Genomic DNA, 21346 nt, shown 5'->3' with positions numbered 1-21346 from the left:
GTATAGTTACTGTGTGCATTAGTACCGCCCCAGCTGTATAGTTACTGTGTGCATTAGTACCGCCCCAGCTGTATAGTTACTGTGTGCATTAGTACCGCCCCCAGCTGTATAGTTACTGTGTGCATTAGTACCGCCCCAGCTGTATACTGTGTGCATTAGTACCGCCCCAGCTGTATAGTTACTGTGTGCATTAGTACCGCCCCAGCTGTATAGTTACAGTGTGCATTAGTACCGCCCCAGCTGTATAGTTACTGTGTGCATTAGTACCCGCCCCAGCTGTATAGTTACTGTGTGCATTAGTACCGCCCCCAGCCGTATAGTTACTGTGTGTATTAGTACCGCCCCAGCTGTATACTTACTGTGTGCATTAGTACCGCCCCAGCTGTATAGTTACTGTGTGCATTAGTAACCGCCCCAGCTGTATAGTTACTGTGTGCATTAGTACCGCCCCAGCTGTATAGTTACTGTGTGCATTAGTACCGCCCCAGCTGTATAGTTACTGTGTGCATTAGTACCGCCCCAGCTGTATAGTTACTGTGTGCATTAGTACCGCCCCAGCTGTATAGTTACTGTGTGCATTAGTACCGCCCCAGCTGTATAGTTACTGTGTGCATTAGTACCCGCCCCAGCTGTATAGTTACTGTGTGCATTAGTACCGCCCCAGCCGTATAGTTACTGTGTGCATTAGTACCGCCCCAGCTGTATAGTTACTGTGTGCATTAGTACCGCCCCAGCTGTATAGTTACTGTGTGCATTAGTACCGCCCCAGCTGTATAGTTACTGTGTGCATTAGTACCCGCCCCAGCTGTATAGTTACTGTGTGCATTAGTACCGCCCCAGCTGTATAGTTACTGTGTGCATTAGTACCCGCCCCAGCTGTATAGTTACTGTGTGCATTAGTACCGCCCCAGCTGTATAGTTACTGTGTGCATTAGTACCGCCCCAGCTGTATAGTTACTGTGTGCATTAGTACCGCCCCAGCTGTATAGTACTGTGTGCATTAGTACCGCCCCAGCTGTATAGTTACTGTGTGCATTAGTACCGCCCCAGCTGTATAGTTACTGTGTGCATTAGTACCGCCCCAGCTGTATAGTTACTGTGTGCATTAGTAACCGCCCCAGCTGTATAGTTACTGTGTGCATTAGTACCGCCCCAGCTGTATAGTTACTGTGTGCATTAGTACCGCCCCAGCTGTATAGTTACTGTGTGCATTAGTACCGCCCAGCTGTATACTGTGTGCATTAGTACCGCCCCAGCTGTATAGTTACTGTGTGCATTAGTACCGCCCCAGCTGTATAGTTACTGTGTGCATTAGTACCGCCCCAGCTGTATAGTTACTGTGTGCATTAGTACCGCCCCAGCTGTATAGTACTGTGTGCATTAGTACCGCCCCAGCTGTATAGTTACTGTGTGCATTAGTACCGCCCCAGCTGTATAGTTACTGTGTGCATTAGTACCGCCCCAGCTGTTAGTTACTGTGTGAATTAGTACCGCCCCAGCTGTATAGTACTGTGTGCATTAGTACCGCCCCAGCTGTATAGTTACTGTGTGCATTAGTACCGCCCCAGCTGTATAGTTACTGTGTGCATTAGTACCGCCCCAGCTGTATAGTTACTGTGTGCATTAGTACCGCCCCAGCTGTATAGTTACTGTGTGCATTAGTACCGCCCCAGCTGTATAGTTACTGTGTGCATTAGTACCGCCCCAGCTGTATAGTTACTGTGTGCATTAGTACCGCCCCCAGCTGTATAGTTACTGTGTGCATTAGTACCGCCCCAGCTGTATACTGTGTGCATTAGTACCGCCCCAGCTGTATAGTTACAGTGTGCATTAGTACCGCCCCAGCTGTATACTGTGTGCATTAGTACCGCCCCAGCCGTATAGTTACTGTGTGCATTAGTACCGCCCCAGCTGTATAGTTACTGTGTGCATTAGTACCGCCCCAGCTGTATAGTTACTGTGTGCATTAGTACCGCCCCAGCTGTATAGTTACTGTGTGCATTAGTACCGCCCCAGCTGTATAGTTACTGTGTGCATTAGTACCGCCCCAGCTGTATAGTTACTGTGTGCATTAGTACCGCCCCAGCTGTATACTGTGTGCATTAGTACCGCCCCAGCTGTATAGTTACTGTGTGCATTAGTACCGCCCCAGCTGTATACTGTGTGCATTAGTACCGCCCCAGCTGTATACTGTGTGCATTAGTACCGCCCCAGCTGTATACTGTGTGCATTAGTACCGCCCCAGCTGTATAGTTACTGTGTGCATTAGTACCGCCCCAGCTGTATAGTTACTGTGTGCATTAGTACCGCCCCAGCTGTATACTGTGTGCATTAGTACCGCCCCAGCTGTATACTGTGTGCATTAGTACCGCCCCAGCTGTATAGTTACAGTGTGCATTAGTACCGCCCCAGCTGTATAGTTACTGTGTGCATTAGTACCGCCCCAGCTGTATAGTTACTGTGTGCATTAGTACCGCCCCAGCTGTATAGTTACTGTGTGCATTAGTACCGCCCCAGCTGTATACTGTGTGCATTAGTACCGCCCCAGCTGTATACTGTGTGCATTAGTACCGCCCCAGCTGTATAGTTACTGTGTGCATTAGTACCGCCCCAGCTGTATAGTTACTGTGTGCATTAGTACCGCCCCAGCTGTATAGTTACTGTGTGCATTAGTACCGCCCCAGCTGTATAGTTACTGTGTGCATTAGTACCGCCCCAGCTGTATAGTTACTGTGTGTATTAGTACCGCCCCAGCTGTATACTGTGTGCATTAGTACCGCCCCAGCTGTATAGTTACTGTGTGCATTAGTACCGCCCCAGCTGTATAGTTACTGTGTGTATTAGTACCGCCCCAGCTGTATAGTTACTGTGTGCATTAGTACCGCCCCAGCTGTATAGTTACTGTGTGCATTAGTACCGCCCCAGCTGTATAGTTACTGTGTGCATTAGTACCGCCCTAGCTGTATACTTACTGTGTGCATTAGTACCGCCCCAGCTGTATACTGTGTGCATTAGTACCGCCCCAGCTGTATACTGTGTGCATTAGTACCGCCCCAGCTGTATACTGTGTGCATTAGTACCGCCCCAGCTGTATAGTTACTGTGTGCATTAGTACCGCCCTAGCTGTATACTTACTGTGTGCATTAGTACCGCCCCAGCTGTATACTGTGTGCATTAGTAACCCCCAGCCGTATAGTTACTGTGTGTATTAGTACCGCCCCAGCTGTATACTGTGTGCATTAGTACCGCCCCAGCTGTATAGTTACTGTGTGCATTAGTACCGCCCCAGCTGTATAGTTACTGTGTGCATTAGTACCGCCCCAGCTGTATAGTTACTGTGTGCATTAGTACCGCCCCAGCTGTATAGTTACTGTGTGCATTAGTACCGCCCCAGCTGTATAGTTACTGTGTGCATTAGTACCGCCCCAGCTGTATAGTTACTGTGTGCATTAGTACCGCCCCAGCTGTATAGTTACTGTGTGCATTAGTACCGCCCCAGCTGTATACTGTGTGCATTAGTACCGCCCCAGCTGTATACTGTGTGCATTAGTATCGCCCCAGCTGTATAGTTACTGTGTGCATTAGTACCGCCCCAGCTGTATAGTTACTGTGTGCATTAGTACCGCCCCAGCTGTATACTGTGTGCATTAGTACCGCCCCAGCTGTATACTGTGTGCATTAGTATCGCCCCAGCTGTATAGTTACTGTGTGCATTAGTACCGCCCCAGCTGTATAGTTACTGTGTGCATTAGTACCGCCCTAGCTGTATAGTTACTGTGTGCATTAGTACCGCCCCAGCTGTATACTGTGTGCATTAGTACCGCCCCAGCTGCAGGTACCACAGCTAAGTTCCTCAGCACAGTAAACACAAATAATTTATCTCCTACAGAGTCTAGCTCTCTTGGGGACAAGCAGTTTAGAGTAGGTAACGGGGCAAGTATGAGAGAGTTGTGTACGTCACTGCAGGTTTCTTACTTGAGCTCAGCTCTCAGCTGTTTGAGGATGTCAGAATCTTTGCGTTTGCTCTCCTCAGATTTCTGCTTGTCTCGCTCCTTCTCACGGTCTCTCTCGCGCTCCTTGTCTCTCTCAGACTCACGTTCTTTTGTTTTACTCCGTTCTACCTCTTTCTTCGGTTCCTCCTCCTCCTTCTTCACCTCTGGGGTAACAGGGGTTTCAGGCTCTCGGGGCTGGGGACCAGGAGGCTCTCGCTTCACATCAGTCTCTTCCTCCTTCACAGCTGTTGTAGACTGATCACCCCCTGCGGCCCCTGTAGTGGGACAGGGCCCCCCGCCCATTACTAAACGCATCTATGGAAGAAATAAGGCAATTGGATGAAGAGGGAGAGAAACTCCATCAGAAGCTAAACACCAACTTAAAGGGATATGAAATCCAAAACGTGTATTTAGTGATTCAGCCAGAACATAGCACAATATGCTTTTATTAGCAAATTAGCTCTGTTCCCTTGATATTCTGTGCTGAAGAGATACCTAGGTAGCATCTAAAGAAATACAGGTAATAGTGCACCAGACACGTGCACGCGCTTGAGCTTATTTCTTGCTTTTCAACAAAGGATACCAAGAGAACAAATAAATGTGATAAAAATAAAATTTATGCTTACCTGATAAATGTATTTCTTTCTTGACGCGATGAGTCCAAGGATCATCATTAATTACTGTTGGGAACATCACTCCTGGCCAGCAGGAGGAGGCAAAGAGCACCACAGCAAAGCTGTTAATTATCATTTCCCTTCCCAGAATACCCAGTCATTCGACCAAAGCAAAAGGAGAGAAAGGAAATAACACAAGGTGCAGAGGTTTATATGACAAAGAAAAAATGTCTGAAAAACAGGGCGGGCCATGGACTCAGTGTCAAGAAAGAAATACATTTATCATTTTGTTTTCTTTCAATGACACGGTGAGTCCACGGAGCATCATCAATTACTGTTGGGAATCAATACCCAAGCTAGAGGACACAGATGATTAGGGAAGGACAAGACAGGGAACCTAAACGGAAGGCACCACTGCTTGAAGAACCTTTCTCCCAAAAGAAGCCTCAGCCGAGGAAAAAGTAACAAATTTATAGAATTTAGAAAAAGTGTGAAGAGAGGACCAAGTTGCAGCCTTGCAAATCTGTTCCACAGAAGCTTCATTCTTGAAAGCCCAGAAAAGATGAGACAGCCCTAGTGGAATGAGCCGAGATATCCTCAGGAGCTTGCTGTCCAGCTGTCTCATAGGCCAAACGGATAACGCTCTTCAGCCAAAAGGAAAGTGAAGTAGCCGAAGCTTTCTGACCCTTGCGTTTCCCAGAAAAAGAAAATTTATGCTTACCTGATAAATATATTTCTTTTTAGACACGATGAGTCCACGGATCATCATAATTGGGATATTCACCTCCTGGTCAGCAGGAGGAGGCAAAGAGCATAACAGCAGAGCTGATAAATAGCTCCTCCCTTCCCTCCCACTCCAGTCATTCGACCGAAGTTAAGGAAGAGAAAGGAAAAGCCAAGGTGCAGAGGTGTCTGAAGTATACAACAACCCATAACCCGTCTAAAAGAACAGGGCGGGCCGTGGACTCATTGTGTCAAAAAAGAAATACATTTATCAGGTAAGCATAAATGTTCTTTTCTTTTTTAAGACATGATGAGTCCACAGATCATCTTAATTACTAATGGGATTCAATACCCAAGCTAGAGTACACAGATGATACGGGAGGGACAAGACAGGGAACTTAAACGGAAGGCACCACTGCTTAAAGAACCTTTCTCCCAAAAACAGCCTCAGCCGAGGCAAAAGTATCAAATTTGTAAAACTTTGAAAAAGTGCGAAGAGAAGACGAAGTTGTAGCCTTGCAAATCTGTTGCACAGAAGCTTCATATTTGAATGCCCACGAAGAAGCAACAGCCCTCGTGGAAAAGAGCTGTAACTCTCTCAGGAGGCTGCTGTCCAGCAGTCTCATATGCAAAACGTATGATACTCTTCAGCCAAAAGAAAGAGAAGTAGCTGTAGCTTTCAGTCCCTTGCGTTACCCTGAGAAAAAACACAAAAAACAAAAAAGACTGACGATAGTCCTTAGTCACCTGAAGATAAAACCTTAAAGCACGGACCACATCCAAATTGTGCAGAAGTCTTTCCTTCTGAAAAGGATTAGGACACAAGAAAAGAACAACAATTTCCTGATTATTGTTCCGATCAGAAAACCACCTTAGGAAGAAATCCCAATTTAGTACGTAGAACTACCTTATCTGTATGGAAAATAACATAAGGAGACTGATCCTGTAATGCCGAGAGCTCTGAGACTTTCCATTAAATGAACAGTACCCGAGGAAAGATTTAAACTCTCAACCAGGAGTGTTAGCCACTAAGCTACACCAGAGAGCAACAAGAAATAAAATATTCTCAGATAACTTAATATCTAAGGAATGCATAGGCTCAAACAGAGCCTCTGAGAACTAAATCCAGACTCCATGGAGGAGTAACCAGATTGAACACAGGTCTGATCCCAACCAAGGTCTGACCAAATGATTGTACATCTGGGACATTTGCCAGATGTCTGAGAATAAAATAAACAACAACAGAGATTTGACCCTTTAGGGAAATGGACGATAAACCTTTCTCCAAACCCTCTTGGAGAAAAGACAAAATTCTAGGAATCCTAACTCTACTCCATAAAAAGCCCATGGATTCACACCAAAAAAAGATATTAACGCCATATCTTAAGACAAATTTGTCCAGAGACAGGCTTACTAGCCTGAGACATGGTCACAATGATCGAGTTAGAAAAACGTTGAATGGATAATATTAATTGTTCAATCTCCAAGCAGTCAGTTTCAGATAAACCAAACTTGGATGAAGGAGGGGCCCTTGAATTAGAAGGACCTTCTTCAATGGAAGTCTCCAAGGTGGCAGAGATGAGATGTCCACCAAATCTCAACACCAAATCCTACAAGGCGAAGCCGGTGCTAGGAGAATCACCAAAGCCCTCTCCTGCTTGATTCGAGCAATGACCCGAGGAAGAAAAGCAAACGGAAGAAAAAGCTGGTGAACACTTCCGGATGGAGTTCCCACTCCTGAAAGAAAAGTCTGCCTAAAACCTGGCGACAGCGGCTGGATTCAAACTGCTGGCCTTCCATCTGGTAGGCTGCTTGCTTACCCACCAAGCCACCGGGTATTTTGATTGCTCAGAAAATCCGCCTCCCAGTTGTTCCACCCCTTGTGATGTGGATCGCCAACAGGCAACAAGAATGGGCCTCCGCCCACTGAATACATTTGGATACCTCTGTCATCGCTAAGGAACTCCTCGTTCCTTCCTGATGATTGATGTAAGTCACTGACGTCATTGTAATCGACTGGAACCTGAAAAACTGGACCAAGGCCAACTGAGGCCAGGCCAGAAGACATTGTAGATCGCTCTCAGCTCCAGAACGTTTATAGGAAGAACAGACTCTGACTGAGTCCAAACCCCCTGGGCCCTTAGGGAGCCCCAGACTACTCCCTACCCTAGAAGGCTGGCGTCTGTTATCCCATCACCCAAAATGGGCTGTGTAAGCAGGTTCCCTGGAACAGATGAACCAGACACAACCACCATTGAAGAAAATCCTTTGTCTCCTGCTCCCGTAGTATTGGAAGAGACAAATCTGTATAATTTCCGATCCCGTACCTGAGCATGCCTAACTGCAGAGGTCTGAGATGGAACCGAGCAAACGGGATGAGGTCCATAGCCGCCATCAGCCCGATAACCTCCATGCACTGAGCCACTGAAGGCCGAGGAGTGGACTGAATGTCTAGACAAGTATCGATAACCTCTGATCTCCTGACATCCTGTCAGAAAAACTTCATTGATACTTCATTGTACTTCATTGATATATGTATTTACCTTCCACCCAAGAAATCGCGGGAAGGATAACACCATGTCCGTGTGAAATCTTGCTCACTGAAAGGATGGCGCCTGGACTAAGATGTCGTCCAGATAGGGCGCCACTGTAATGCCTTGCAACTAAAGCACTGCCAACAGCGATCCCAGAGTCTTTGTGAAAACTCTGAAACCTGTGGCAAGACCGAAAAGAAGAGCAACAAACTAGAACTTGAGACGAATCTTGTGAATGGCACATGAAGATACGCATCCTCAAAATCCACTGTTGTCATAAAGTGACCCACGAGGATTTATGACAAATTCGGTAGCCTGCAAATCATGGTTTAGGCGAGGATATTTGTAACCCACCAGTGAAAGTGGACTCGCTGTGTGGAACACACAGCCGCAGCTGGATTCGAACTCTCAACCTTCCCAGGGAAGAATGGAACGAATAGTTTCCATCCTGAAGAACAGTACACTAAGAAATTTGTTTTGACCCATAAAATCTAAAAAGTGGTCTGAAAATTCCCTCTTTTTTGAGAACCACAATCCGATTGGGATACAAAATTTAACTGAAACAATCACTCCCAGGTCTGAGAGGTCTCCTATGCAGTATAAGAACGCCTCTCCTTTTGTCTGATCTGTAGATAATCCTAAAAGCAGGAACCTGCCTCTGGGAGTAAAATTTTTGAATTCCAATTGTATCCCTGGGACACTATTTTCTATTGCCCAGGGATCCTAAATATCTTGAACCCAAAGCTTGAATGAAGACAGAAAGTCTCCCCCCTACAAGATCCGATCCCAGATCTGGGGCATGTCCATCATGCTGTCTTTGATTCAACAGCAGGCTATTTTGATTTATTTTGATTTATTTTTTTAAAATTCTTTAAGTTTCAAGAGATTATTTACGTCAAGCCAGGTCCCAACAAGGTCTTCCCCTTGTAAGGAATCACTAAAAGCCTAGACTTAGAGCATATATTCGTAGAACAAGGCTCTAACCATAAGACTGAGTCGGAACAGAGAAAACCTGAACCTATGCTCCAGTTTGATAACTTGAAGTGAAGAATTTAGAAATAAAGGAATTAGCCAATTTTAAAGCTTTATCCTAACCTGGATCTTATCCAGGGGAGTATATTTTTAAGATTGTCCATAGGACCGGAGAAAAAACAAACAAACTATCCTCTAAGGGTATAGTAGTTTTCCGAGCTAAGCTGGAAATTACTCTTCCTTATAACCTACTGGACGCACCAGGATAGATTACACAGGAGGCGTCCCAGGGTATCTAAAAAAACCTCCTAACTAAAAAATAAAAAATGGAGGTGTTCAAGACAAAATAACTTGACAGAAACATCTTCCTCTACAAGCTCATGGAAGAAATATTAGGAACAGCTACCACTGTATCCGCTTAAAAACATTCCATCAGATGTCTTCCCCGTAGCATGGGAAAGGTAGACAACACAACATATATCGCCCTGACAGAAAAGGAGATGTCCTATACAGGAACTCCAAATGGAGTTTGCGAGGAACCGCAGGGCACTGCATGTGTGATTGAAGATGATATGGACACTTTCATAGTACCCCAAACTCACATATGGAAGAATAATTAATAAATTCTTAACCTTTTATTAATAAAAATTAACATATAACAAACAGTAGCGTCACTTTAAATTTTAAAGTGCAACTTTTTTTTTTTTTAACTGACTCACAATAGACAGTGATGAATCAACCTATAACAACGGTATTGTCTGTATAATTACAACACTTTATTGTAATGAGGATATAAAATGTTGTCTAAGTACAGGAGGAACTCAAGTACTACAAATGTTCCTCTTTATCACAGCTTGGTCTAGCAAAGGAGTCAGACAGTCTGTACTGATGCTGTCTCTTTCTTCACATTAATTAGCAGCACATACTGAGTAGACCTGATTTATTTATCACTCATTGCACCCACTGTATCGCTTTTCTGAAGCGCAAGCACTCTGACAGAAAAGTCTCCCTGTGATTACGTTTCTTTGTTAGGAAGGAAAGTGTTGAATCAAAAACAACCTTTTAATATTAATATATAATAAATGTTGTTTGTGTGAGTCATGTATACATAACATATATCAGTATAATACACTTGTTATAAGGTGCAGCTGCAGACGTCGCCCTGAAGTTTTTTACAGATGCGTATTGTGACAAAAAGCATGTTCCATTGTCAGCTACGCGGTGCATTCCTCTGCGTCTTAAGTTCCTCCGCTCCTTCTGACAACCGGAAGGTCTAGGAGAGGAGGTGCGCACTGCAAAGGCGCCATTTACAAGCTCCGCCCTTTGTGGGCGTCTCACAGGTCATCTCCCGGTCGCCATTGAGCAAAGTAAAAGTATAGGGTGTAAAGGAATACAGTGACATAAGCAAAGGACAGCTGCCCAGCCTGTTACACCCTGAACAACAGTCTCCTCAACTGCAGCGCAGTCAAACAAACCACAGTTCCTATGTGATCTCCCGGTCGCCATTAGCCAAGCAAAGGCACCGGGAGCAAAGGGACAAATTGTACCCATCCAGTGTAAACACTCGCACTGAGCAAGAAAACAGACTCAACAGCTTCAGTTTAAATAACTGTTCAGTCCAAAGGCTCTATCTGTCAGAGAAAACCCACGCTGCCATACTCAATGTAAGAACACACGAGGCAAAACTCCCTGTCGGCTCCATTATTAGCTGAGACCGCCAGGAGATGAAACACAAGTCACCCAGTAACTGTATACCAACTGCCATACTGTCTCCTAACAGAAAAGGAGAAACTAAGTCCAAGTCTAATGAGGTTTAACTTGATAAAGTGCCCAATCTTTTTCTGAGATCCTTCTCTCCCCAGAAATAAAGTTAGCACTTACCTCATCTTCTGCCTGGCAGCAAGGCAGTTCCCAGGTTTAGGAGGTCCTCTCCCTCCCATGGCCCTGTAAATAAACAAAAGTCCTGAGTAAAATCCCTCAGTTTTTCAGTGTTAGGGCAGCATCAGTATGAGAGGCGCAGTGAGAATTATGTCCCACCAGTTTCCATTGCTCTAAAGCCACCAAAAGCTCTACTGTAGAGACTGATATGGACTACGGCTACACCCTAGAACAAAGCAGCACAATCTAGTACTACTTTAAAAATAATAAACTCTTGATTGAAGAATCTAAAACTAACACCTCACTTTGCCACTTCCTATCACTAACGTAGGCAAAGAGAATGACTGGAGTGGGAGGGAAGGGAGGAGCTATTTAACAGCTCTGCTGTGGTGCTCTTTGCCTCCTCCTGCTGACCAGGAGGTGAATATCCCATTAGTAATAAAGATGATCCGTGGACTCATTGTGTCTTAAAAAAGAAAACAAACAAATAAGGCAGAGGACTGACGACAGTCCTTAGTCGCCTGCAGAAAGAATTTCAGCGCACGAACAACATCTAGGTTATGCAACAAACGTTCCTTAAGAGAAGAAGAAGGGTTAGGACACAAAGAAGGAACAACTATTTCCTGATTAATATTCTTGAACAAATCAACTTTATGCAAGAAACCCAACTTAGAACACAAAACCCCCTTATCAAAATGAAAGATAAGATAAGGGGAATAACACTGTAGCACCGAGAGCTCTGAAACTGAGTAGAGGAAATAGCAACAAGAAACAAAACTTTCCAAGATAACATCTTAATATCTAAGGAATGCATAGGCTCCAACTGAAACTAACAGAATTTTTAAACAGTCAACCTTACTGTCGACTAAATCTCTCTCTGTTAATTGTGCAGCTTCCACGCCCAGCCGAGCTAAAACGCTTCTAAAAGCGGAGCAGAAGTTCAAGAGTAAAAACACTGCATGCTCAGTATTCTTGTTAATGACACCAGCACATCAACGCAGCCCCCTAGAAATGGCACCATTCGGGCTCTCCTAACGTCCTCTGACATAGTCAATTCAGAATAAAAGGAGCTGCCAGAATACAGATCCTATATAAACATAATAATAAAAAAAATAAAGGTTATATCTGAGCCCCATAGATAGCTAACCTCTTCCTTGTTATGAAGAATGTTAACCCTAAGTCTCAATCTCATGCATAAGTGCCTGCCCACTGAAACCAGCATCCATAAGGATATGTCCCATTTAAAAGCAGAGGGTCTTAACCCCTTCAGTGCCAGACTTCCAGAATCCACAGAAGAGCAAAAGGCACTTACCTGCATTCTAGCCGTCCGGCAGTCAGACGACTCACAAAGTATGAGAGGATGCCGCTCCTCACAGAGACCTGTGTAAAAAGAAAGACAGAGTAAACCTACTCAGGCTTTCTATACCAGGGCAGCAACATGTTAGGGAAACGCAGCAAAGCCCACTTTACAAGTTCCTAACTGATTTAAAGCTACCACAGCCCTGCTGAAGAGACTAACGTGGAGTACAGCTAGACCCAAATTGTGATGGAAGATCAGAGCAATCCTGCCCAGACTTCAAAATAAAAAAAATCTTGATAGAAGAATCCTAATCAGGACACATAATTACTTCACCTCCTCCTTGCACTTAGAGGCAAAGAGAATGACTGGGGATTGTGGGTAGGGAAGTTATACTCAACAGCTTTGCTGTGGTGCCCTTTACCCCCTCCTGCTGGCCAGGAGTAAGATTCCCAACAGTAATTAATGATGATCCATGGACTCACCGTGTCATTAGAAAGAAAGAAGTAAATTAGAATTTTTTTTTTTTAAAGGGACAGTATACACCAGTTTTGATATAACTGCATGTAATAGACATAACTATACAGGGACAGTATACACCTAGTTACATATAACTGCATGTAATAGACACTACTATACAGATACAGTATACACCTATTTACATATAACCGCATGTAATAGACACTACTATACAGGTACAGTATACACCTATTTACATATAACTGCATGTAATAGACACTACTATACAGGTAAAGTATACACCTATTTACATATAACTACATGTAATAGACACTACTATACAGGGACAGTATATAGCTATTTACGTATAACTGCATGTAATAGACACTACTATACAGGGACAGTATTCACCTATTTACATACAAATGCATGTAATAGACACTACTATACAGGGACAGTATACACCTATTTACATATAACTGCATGTAATAGACACTACTATACAGGGACAGTATTCACCTATTTACATATAAATGCATGTAATAGACACTACTATACAGGGACAGTATACACCTATTTACATATAACTGCATGTAATAGACACTACTATACAGGGACAGTATACACCTATTTACGTATAACTGCATGTAATAGACACTACTATACAGGGACAGTATACAGCTATTTACATATAACTGCATGTAATAGACACTACTATACAGGGACAGTATACACCTATTTACATATAACTGCATGTAATAGACACTACTATACAGGTACTGTATACACCTATTTACATATAACTGCATGTAATAGACACTATTATACAGGGACAGTATACACCTATTTACATATAACTGCATGTAATAGACACTACTATACAGGTACTGTATACACCTATTTACATATAACTGCATGTAATAGACACTACTATACAGGTACAGTATACACTATTTACATATAACTGCATGTAATAGACACTACTATACAGGGATAGTATACACCTATTTACATATAACTGCATGTAATAGACACTACTATACAGGTACAGTATACACTATTTACATATAACTGCATGTAATAGACACTACTATACAGGGATAGTATACACCTATTTACATATAACTGCATGTAATAGACACTACTATACAGGGACAGTATACACCTATTTACATATAACTGCATGTAATAGACACTACTATACAGGGACAGTATACACCTATTTACATATAACTGCATGTAATAGACACTACTATACAGGGACAGTATAAACCTATTTACATATAACTGCATGTAATAGACACTACTATACAGGGACAGTATACACCTATTTACTTATAACTGCATGTAATAGACACTACTATACAGGGACAGTATACACCTAATTACATATAACTGCATGTAATAGACACTACTATACAGGGATAGTATACACCTATTTACATATAACTGCATGTAATAAACACTACTATACAGGGACAGTATATACCTATTTACATATAACTGCATGTAATAGACACTACTATACAGGGACAGTATACACCTATTTACATATAACTGCATGTAATAGACACTACTATACAGGGACAGTATACACCTATTTACATATAACTGCATGTAATAGACATTACTATACAGGGACAGTATACACCTATTTACATATAACTGCATGTAATAGACACTACTATACAGGGACAGTATACACCTATTTACATATAACTGCATGTAATAGACACTACTATACAGGGACAGTATACACCTATTTACATGTAACTGCATGTAATAGACACTACTATACAGGGACAGTATACACCTATTTACATATAACTGCATGTAATAGACACTACTATACAGGGACAGTATACACCTATTTACATATAACTGCATGTAATAGACACTACTATACAGGGACAGTATACACCTATTTACATATAACTGCATGTAATAGACACTACTATAAAGGTATAGTATACACTTATTTACATATAACTGCATGTAATAGACACTACTATACAGGGACAGTATACACCTATTTACATATAACTGCATGTAATAGACACTACTATACAGGGACAGTATACACCTATTTACATATAACTGCATGTAATAGACACTACTATACAGGGACAGTATACACCTATTTACATATAACTGCATGTAATAGACACTACTATACAGGGACAGTATACACCTAGTTACATATAACTGCATGTAATAGACATTACTATACAGGGACAGTATACACCTATTTACATATAACTGCATGTAATAGACATTACTATACAGGGACAGTATACACCTATTTACATATAACTGCATGTAATAGACATTACTATACAGGGACAGTATACACCTATTTACATATAACTGCATGTAATAGACACTACTATACAGGGACAGTATACACTATTTACATATAACTGCATGTAATAGACACTACTATACAGGGACAGTATACACCTATTTACATATAACTGCATGTAATAGACACTACTATACAGGGACAGTATACACCTATTTACATATAACTGCATGTAATAGACATTACTATACAGGGACAGTATACACCTATTTACATAGAACTGCATATATTAGACACTACTATACAGGGGCAGTACTCACCTATTTACATATAACCATGTAATAGACACTACTATACAGGTACAGTATACACCTATTTACATATAACTGCATGTAATAGACACTACTATACAGGGACAGTATACACCTATTTACATATAACTACATGTAATAGACACTACTATACAGGGACAGTATACACCTATTTACATATAACTGCATGTAATAGACACTACTATACAGGGACAGTATACACCTATTTACATATAACTGCATGTAATAGACACTACTATACAGGGACAGTATACACCTATTTACATATAACTGCATGTAATAGACACTACTATACAGGTACAGTATACACCTATTTACATATAACTGCATGTAATAGACACTACTATACAGGTACAGTATACACCTATTTACATATAACTGCATGTAATAGACACTACTATACAGGGACATAATACACCTATTTACATATAACTGCATGTAATAGACACTACTATACAGGGACAGTATACACCTATTTACATATAACTGCATGTAATAGACACTACTATATAGGTACAGTATACACCTATTTACATATAACTGCATGTAATAGACATTACTATACAGGGACAGTATACACCTATTTACATATAACTGCATGTAATAGACACTACTATACAGGGACATAATACACCTATTTACATATAACTGCATGTAATAGACACTACTATACAGGGACAGTATACACCTATTTACATATAACTGCATGTAATAGACACTACTATATAGGTACAGTATACACCTATTTACATATAACTGCATGTAATAGACACTACTATACAGGTACAGTATACACCTATTTACATATAACTGCATGTAATAGACACTACTATACAGGTACAGTATACACCTATTTACATATAACTGCATGTAATAGACATTACTATACAGGGACAGTATACACCTATTTACATATAACTGCATGTAATAGACATTACTATACAGGGACAGTATACACCTATTTACATATAACTGCATGTAATAGACACTACTATACAGGGACAGTATACACTATTTACATATAACTGCATGTAATAGACACTACTATACAGGGACAGTATACACCTATTTACATATAACTGCATGTAATAGACACTACTATACAGGGACAGTATACACCTATTTACATATAACTGCATGTAATAGACATTACTATACAGGGACAGTATACACCTATTTACATATAACTACATGTAATAGACACTACTATACAGGGACAGTATACACCTATTTACATATAACTGCATGTAATAGACACTACTATACAGGGACAGTATACACCTATTTACATATAACTGCATGTAATAGACACTACTATACAGGGACAGTATACACCTATTTACATATAACTGCATGTAATAGACACTACTATACAGGTACAGTATACACCTATTTACATATAACTGCATGTAATAGACACTACTATACAGGTACAGTATACACCTATTTACATATAACTGCATGTAATAGACACTACTATACAGGTACAGTATACACCTATTTACATATAACTGCATGTAATAGACACTACTATACAGGGACAGTATACACTATTTACATATAACTGCATGTAATAGATACTACTATACAGGTACAGTATACACCTATTTACTTATAACTGCATGTAATAGACACTACTATACAGGGACAGTATACACCTATTTACATATAACTGCATGTAATAGACACTACTATACAGGGACAGTATACACCTATTTACATATAACTGCATGTAATAGACACTACTATACAGGGACAGTATACACCTATTTACATATAACTGCATGTAATAGACACTACTATACAGGGACAGTATACACCTATTTACATATAACTGCATGTAATAGACACTACTATACAGGGACAGTATATACCTATTTACATATAACTGCATGTAATAGACACTACTATACAGGGACAGTATACACCTATTTACATATAACCATGTTATAGACACTACTATACAGGGACAGTATACACCTATTTACATATAACTGCATGTAATAGACACTACTATACAGGTACAGTATACACCTATTTACATATAACTGCATGTAATAGACACTACTATACAGGGACAGTATACACCTATTTACATATAACTGCAGGTAATAGACACTACTATACAGGGACAGTATACACCTATTTACATATAACTGCATGTAATAGACATTACTATACAGGGACAGTATACACCTATTTACATATAACTGCATGTAATAGACACTACTATACAGGTACAGTATACACTATTTACATATAACTGCATGTAATAGACACTACTATACAGGGACAGTATACACCTATTTACATATAACTGCATGTAATAGACACTACTATACAGGGACAGTATACACCTATTTACATATAACTGCATGTAATAGACACTACTATACAGGGACAGTATACACCTATTTACATATAACTGCATGTAATAGACACTACTATACAGGGACAGTATACACCTATTTACATATAACTGCATGTAATAGACACTACTATAAAGGTATAGTATACACCTATTTACATATAACTGCATGTAATAGACACTACTATACAGGGACAGTATATACCTATTTACATATAACTGCATGTAATAGACACTACTATACAGATACAGTATACACCTATTTACATATAACTGCATGTAATAGACACTACTATACAGGGACAGTATATACCTATTTACATATAACTGCATGTAATAGACACTACTATACAGGTACAGTATACACCTATTTACATATAACTGCATGTAATAGACACTACTATACAGGGACAGTATACACCTATTTACATATAACTGCATGTAATAGACACTACTATACAGGTACAGTATACACCTATTTACATATAACTGCATGTAATAGACACTACTATACAGGGACAGTATACACCTATTTACATATAACTGCATGTAATAGACACTACTATACAGGGACAGTATACACCTATTTACATATAACTGCATGTAATAGACACTACTATACAGGTACAGTATACACCTATTTACATATAACTGCATGTAATAGACACTACTATACAGGTACAGTATACACCTATTTACATATAACTGCATGTAATAGACACTACTATACAGGGACAGTATACACCTATTTACATATAACTGCATGTAATAGACACTACTATACAGGGACAGTATACACCTATTTACATATAACTGCATGTAATAGACATTACTATACAGGGACAGTATACACCTATTTACATATAACTGCATGTAATAGACACTACTATACAGACACAGTATACACCTATTTACATATAACTGCATGTAATAGACACTACTATACAGGGACAGTATACACCTATTTACATATAACTGCATGTAATAGACACTACTATACAGGGACAGTATATACCTATTTACATATAACTGCATGTAATAGACACTACTATACAGGTACACAACAAGCTGGAGTAGGTATACGTCGGTATTCTCCTAAAACTTTAGGGCTTCGTTAGGAGTCTGAAAATCAGCACAATGTTATTTAAAAAACTAAATTGATACTCTCTCTCTGCCATTTACAAAATTATCCTCCAGCCTTTACCAGGCAACCTGCCTTATTCCATAGAGATGTGGGAGAGGGAACTGGGTGTGATCATTCTCCCGCAAACAGCAGTTAACATTTTTATTAACATTAAAAAAATTCTCTATCTCAGCATCTATTTTAGAAACTAATTATAAAATCCTACACTGTTGGTATCTAACGCCTCGCAAAATACACCGGCTATACCCTAGCACAAACAATAGATGCTGGAGATGTGGTCATGTGGGTAGCGGTATGGGCCATATGTGGTGGTGCTGCTCTCGCCTGAACCACTTTTGGTACGAGGTAATAGACGAGGTAGGGAAAATATTTCATATGCAAATTCCACCCGACCCCCTAATATGGCTGCTGAACAAGTCTGTCAGACTTCCGCTAAAGTCCCTCCTCCCCCTATTTCGGATATTTACAAATAGTGTTAAAACACTGATAGCCAGACACTGGAAGGCGAGGGATGTCCCCTCCCTGGGAATGAGGAAGGATAGGGTCTCAGAGCTATTGGAGTTGGAAGAATACTCCGCCTATAAGAAAGGGAATACAGAAAACTTTATTGCCATACAAGCAATCTGGAATGAATATAACAGAGCTCCAGCTATTTCTCCTGAGGCGAATATGTGATTATGGGAAACTAATTAATTTCTTATAGGCTACTATAGCTCAAGAGAGCAATTTTTTTCATTTTTTTTTTAGGTGTCACTATAAATTGGCCCCCGAGACTGGACGTACCCCCTCCTGTTATTGCGTTATTTATTGTAATTGTTTTTTGATTATACCTAGTTATCACCTGTTCAAATGAAAAGTTTGAGTCTGTGCCTCGTTTACGTGATATGTGATTGTATCTACAACTGCTTACTATATGTAATTGATGTGAACTGTGCACAGTTTCTACGTTAATAAAAAAAATTTAACTAAAAAACTAAATTAATGCTTTCTTTCTTGACACGGCGAGTCCACGGATCATCAGTAATTACTATTGGGAATATCACTCCTGGTCAGAAGGAGGCGGCAAAGAGCACCACAGCAAAGCCGCCAAGCACCATCTCCCCTCCCACAACCCCAGGAAAAGGAGAGAAAGGAAGCAACACAAGGTGCAGAGGTGCCTGAGGTTTACACAACAAAAAAACCTGTCTGAAAAATACAAGGTGGGCCGTGGACTCAGCGTGTCAAGAAATAAACAGATTTATCAGCTAAGCATAAATTTAATTTTCTTTCTAATGACACAGTGAGTCCACGGATCATCTGTAATTACTATTGGGAATCAATACCCAAGCTAGAGGACACAGATGATAAAGGAGGGAGAAGACAGGGAACCTAAACAGAAGGCACCACTGCTTGAAGAACCTTTCTCCCAAAAGAAGCCTCAGCCGAGGCAAAAGTATCAAATTGATAAAATTTTGAAAAAGTGTGTAGAGAGGACCAAGTTGCAGCCTTGCAAATCTGTTCCACAGAAGCTTCACTTTTGAATGTCCAGAAGTAGGAAACAGCCCTCGTGGAATGAGCCGTAACTCTCTCAGGAGGCTGCTGTCTAACAGTTTCATAGGCCAAACGAATTATACTCCTAAGCCACAAAGAAAGAAGTACCCGTAGCTTTCTGACCCTTGCGTTTCCCAGAGAAAACAACAAACAAAGCAGAAGACTGGCGAAAATCCTTAGTTGCCTGTAAATAGAATTTCAACGCACGCACCACATCTAGGTTTTGCAATAAACACTCTTTATGAGAAGAAGGGTTAGGACACAGGGAAGGAACAACGATTTCTTGTTTAATGTTCCTAACTGAAACCACTTTAGAAAGGAAATCCAACTTAGTACGCAGAACTACCTTATCCGAATGAAAAATAAGGTAAGGGGATTCACACTGCAACGCCGAGAGTTCAGAGTCTCTACGAGCAGAGGAAATTGCAACAAGAAACAAAAAACTTTCCAAGATAACATCTTAATAACTAAGGAATGCAAAGGCTCAAACGAAGCCTGCTGAAGAACTTTAAGAACAAGGTTAAGATTTGAACACAGGCCTGATTCTGACCAAGGCCTGACAGAAGGATTGCACATCTGGTACATCCGCCAGGCGTTTATGTAACAATATAGATAAGGCAAATATTTGACCCTTCAAAGTACTCGCAGACAAACCGTTCTCCAGACCCTCCTGGAGAAAAGATAAAATTCTAGGAATCCTGACTCTACTCCACGAGAACCCCTTGGATTCACACCAGAACATATCTGCGCCAAATCTTATGGTAAATCTTTCTCATCACAGGCTTACAAGCCTGAATCAAGGTCTCAATGACTGATTAGAAAACCCGCGCTTAGATAAAATTAAGCGTTCAATCTCCAAGCAGTCAGCTTCAGAGAAACAAGATTTGGATGAAGAAAGGGTCCTTGAAGTAGAAGGTCCTTCCTCAGTGGAAGTCTCCAAGGTGGAAGAGAAGACATCTCCACAAGGTCTGCATAGCAGATCCTGCGAGGCCACGCCGGTGCAATGAGGATCACTGACGACTTCTCCTGTTTGATTCGAGCAACGATTCGAACAATGACCCATGGAAGGAGAGCGAACTGAGGAAATAGGTATGCTAGACTGAAATTCCAAGGGACCGCCAGAGCATCTATCATTACAGACTGAGGATCCCTTGACCTTGAACCATACCTCGAAAGCTTGGCATTCTGTCGAGATGCCATG

At 40.9% G+C, this 21346-nt stretch overlaps 1 protein-coding gene across 1 annotated transcript in view; it reads right to left on the bottom strand.

Moving 5' to 3' along the window:
• The window catches only part of RNF40 (ring finger protein 40), a 186477-nt gene that overhangs the window by 116964 nt on the left and 48167 nt on the right, over positions 1-21346 (bottom strand). The window contains exon 10 of the mRNA XM_053694814.1: positions 3976-4307. Within this exon, the coding sequence (XP_053550789.1) occupies positions 3976-4307 (332 nt within the window). The remainder of the gene's footprint in view (positions 1-3975; positions 4308-21346) is intronic.

Source organism: Bombina bombina, chromosome 11 (genome assembly GCF_027579735.1).
Source record: "Bombina bombina isolate aBomBom1 chromosome 11, aBomBom1.pri, whole genome shotgun sequence".
NCBI lineage: Eukaryota > Metazoa > Chordata > Amphibia > Anura > Bombinatoridae > Bombina > Bombina bombina.
Note: the sequence above shows the minus strand (reverse complement) of the source record. Positions and strands in the feature narration are given on the sequence as shown.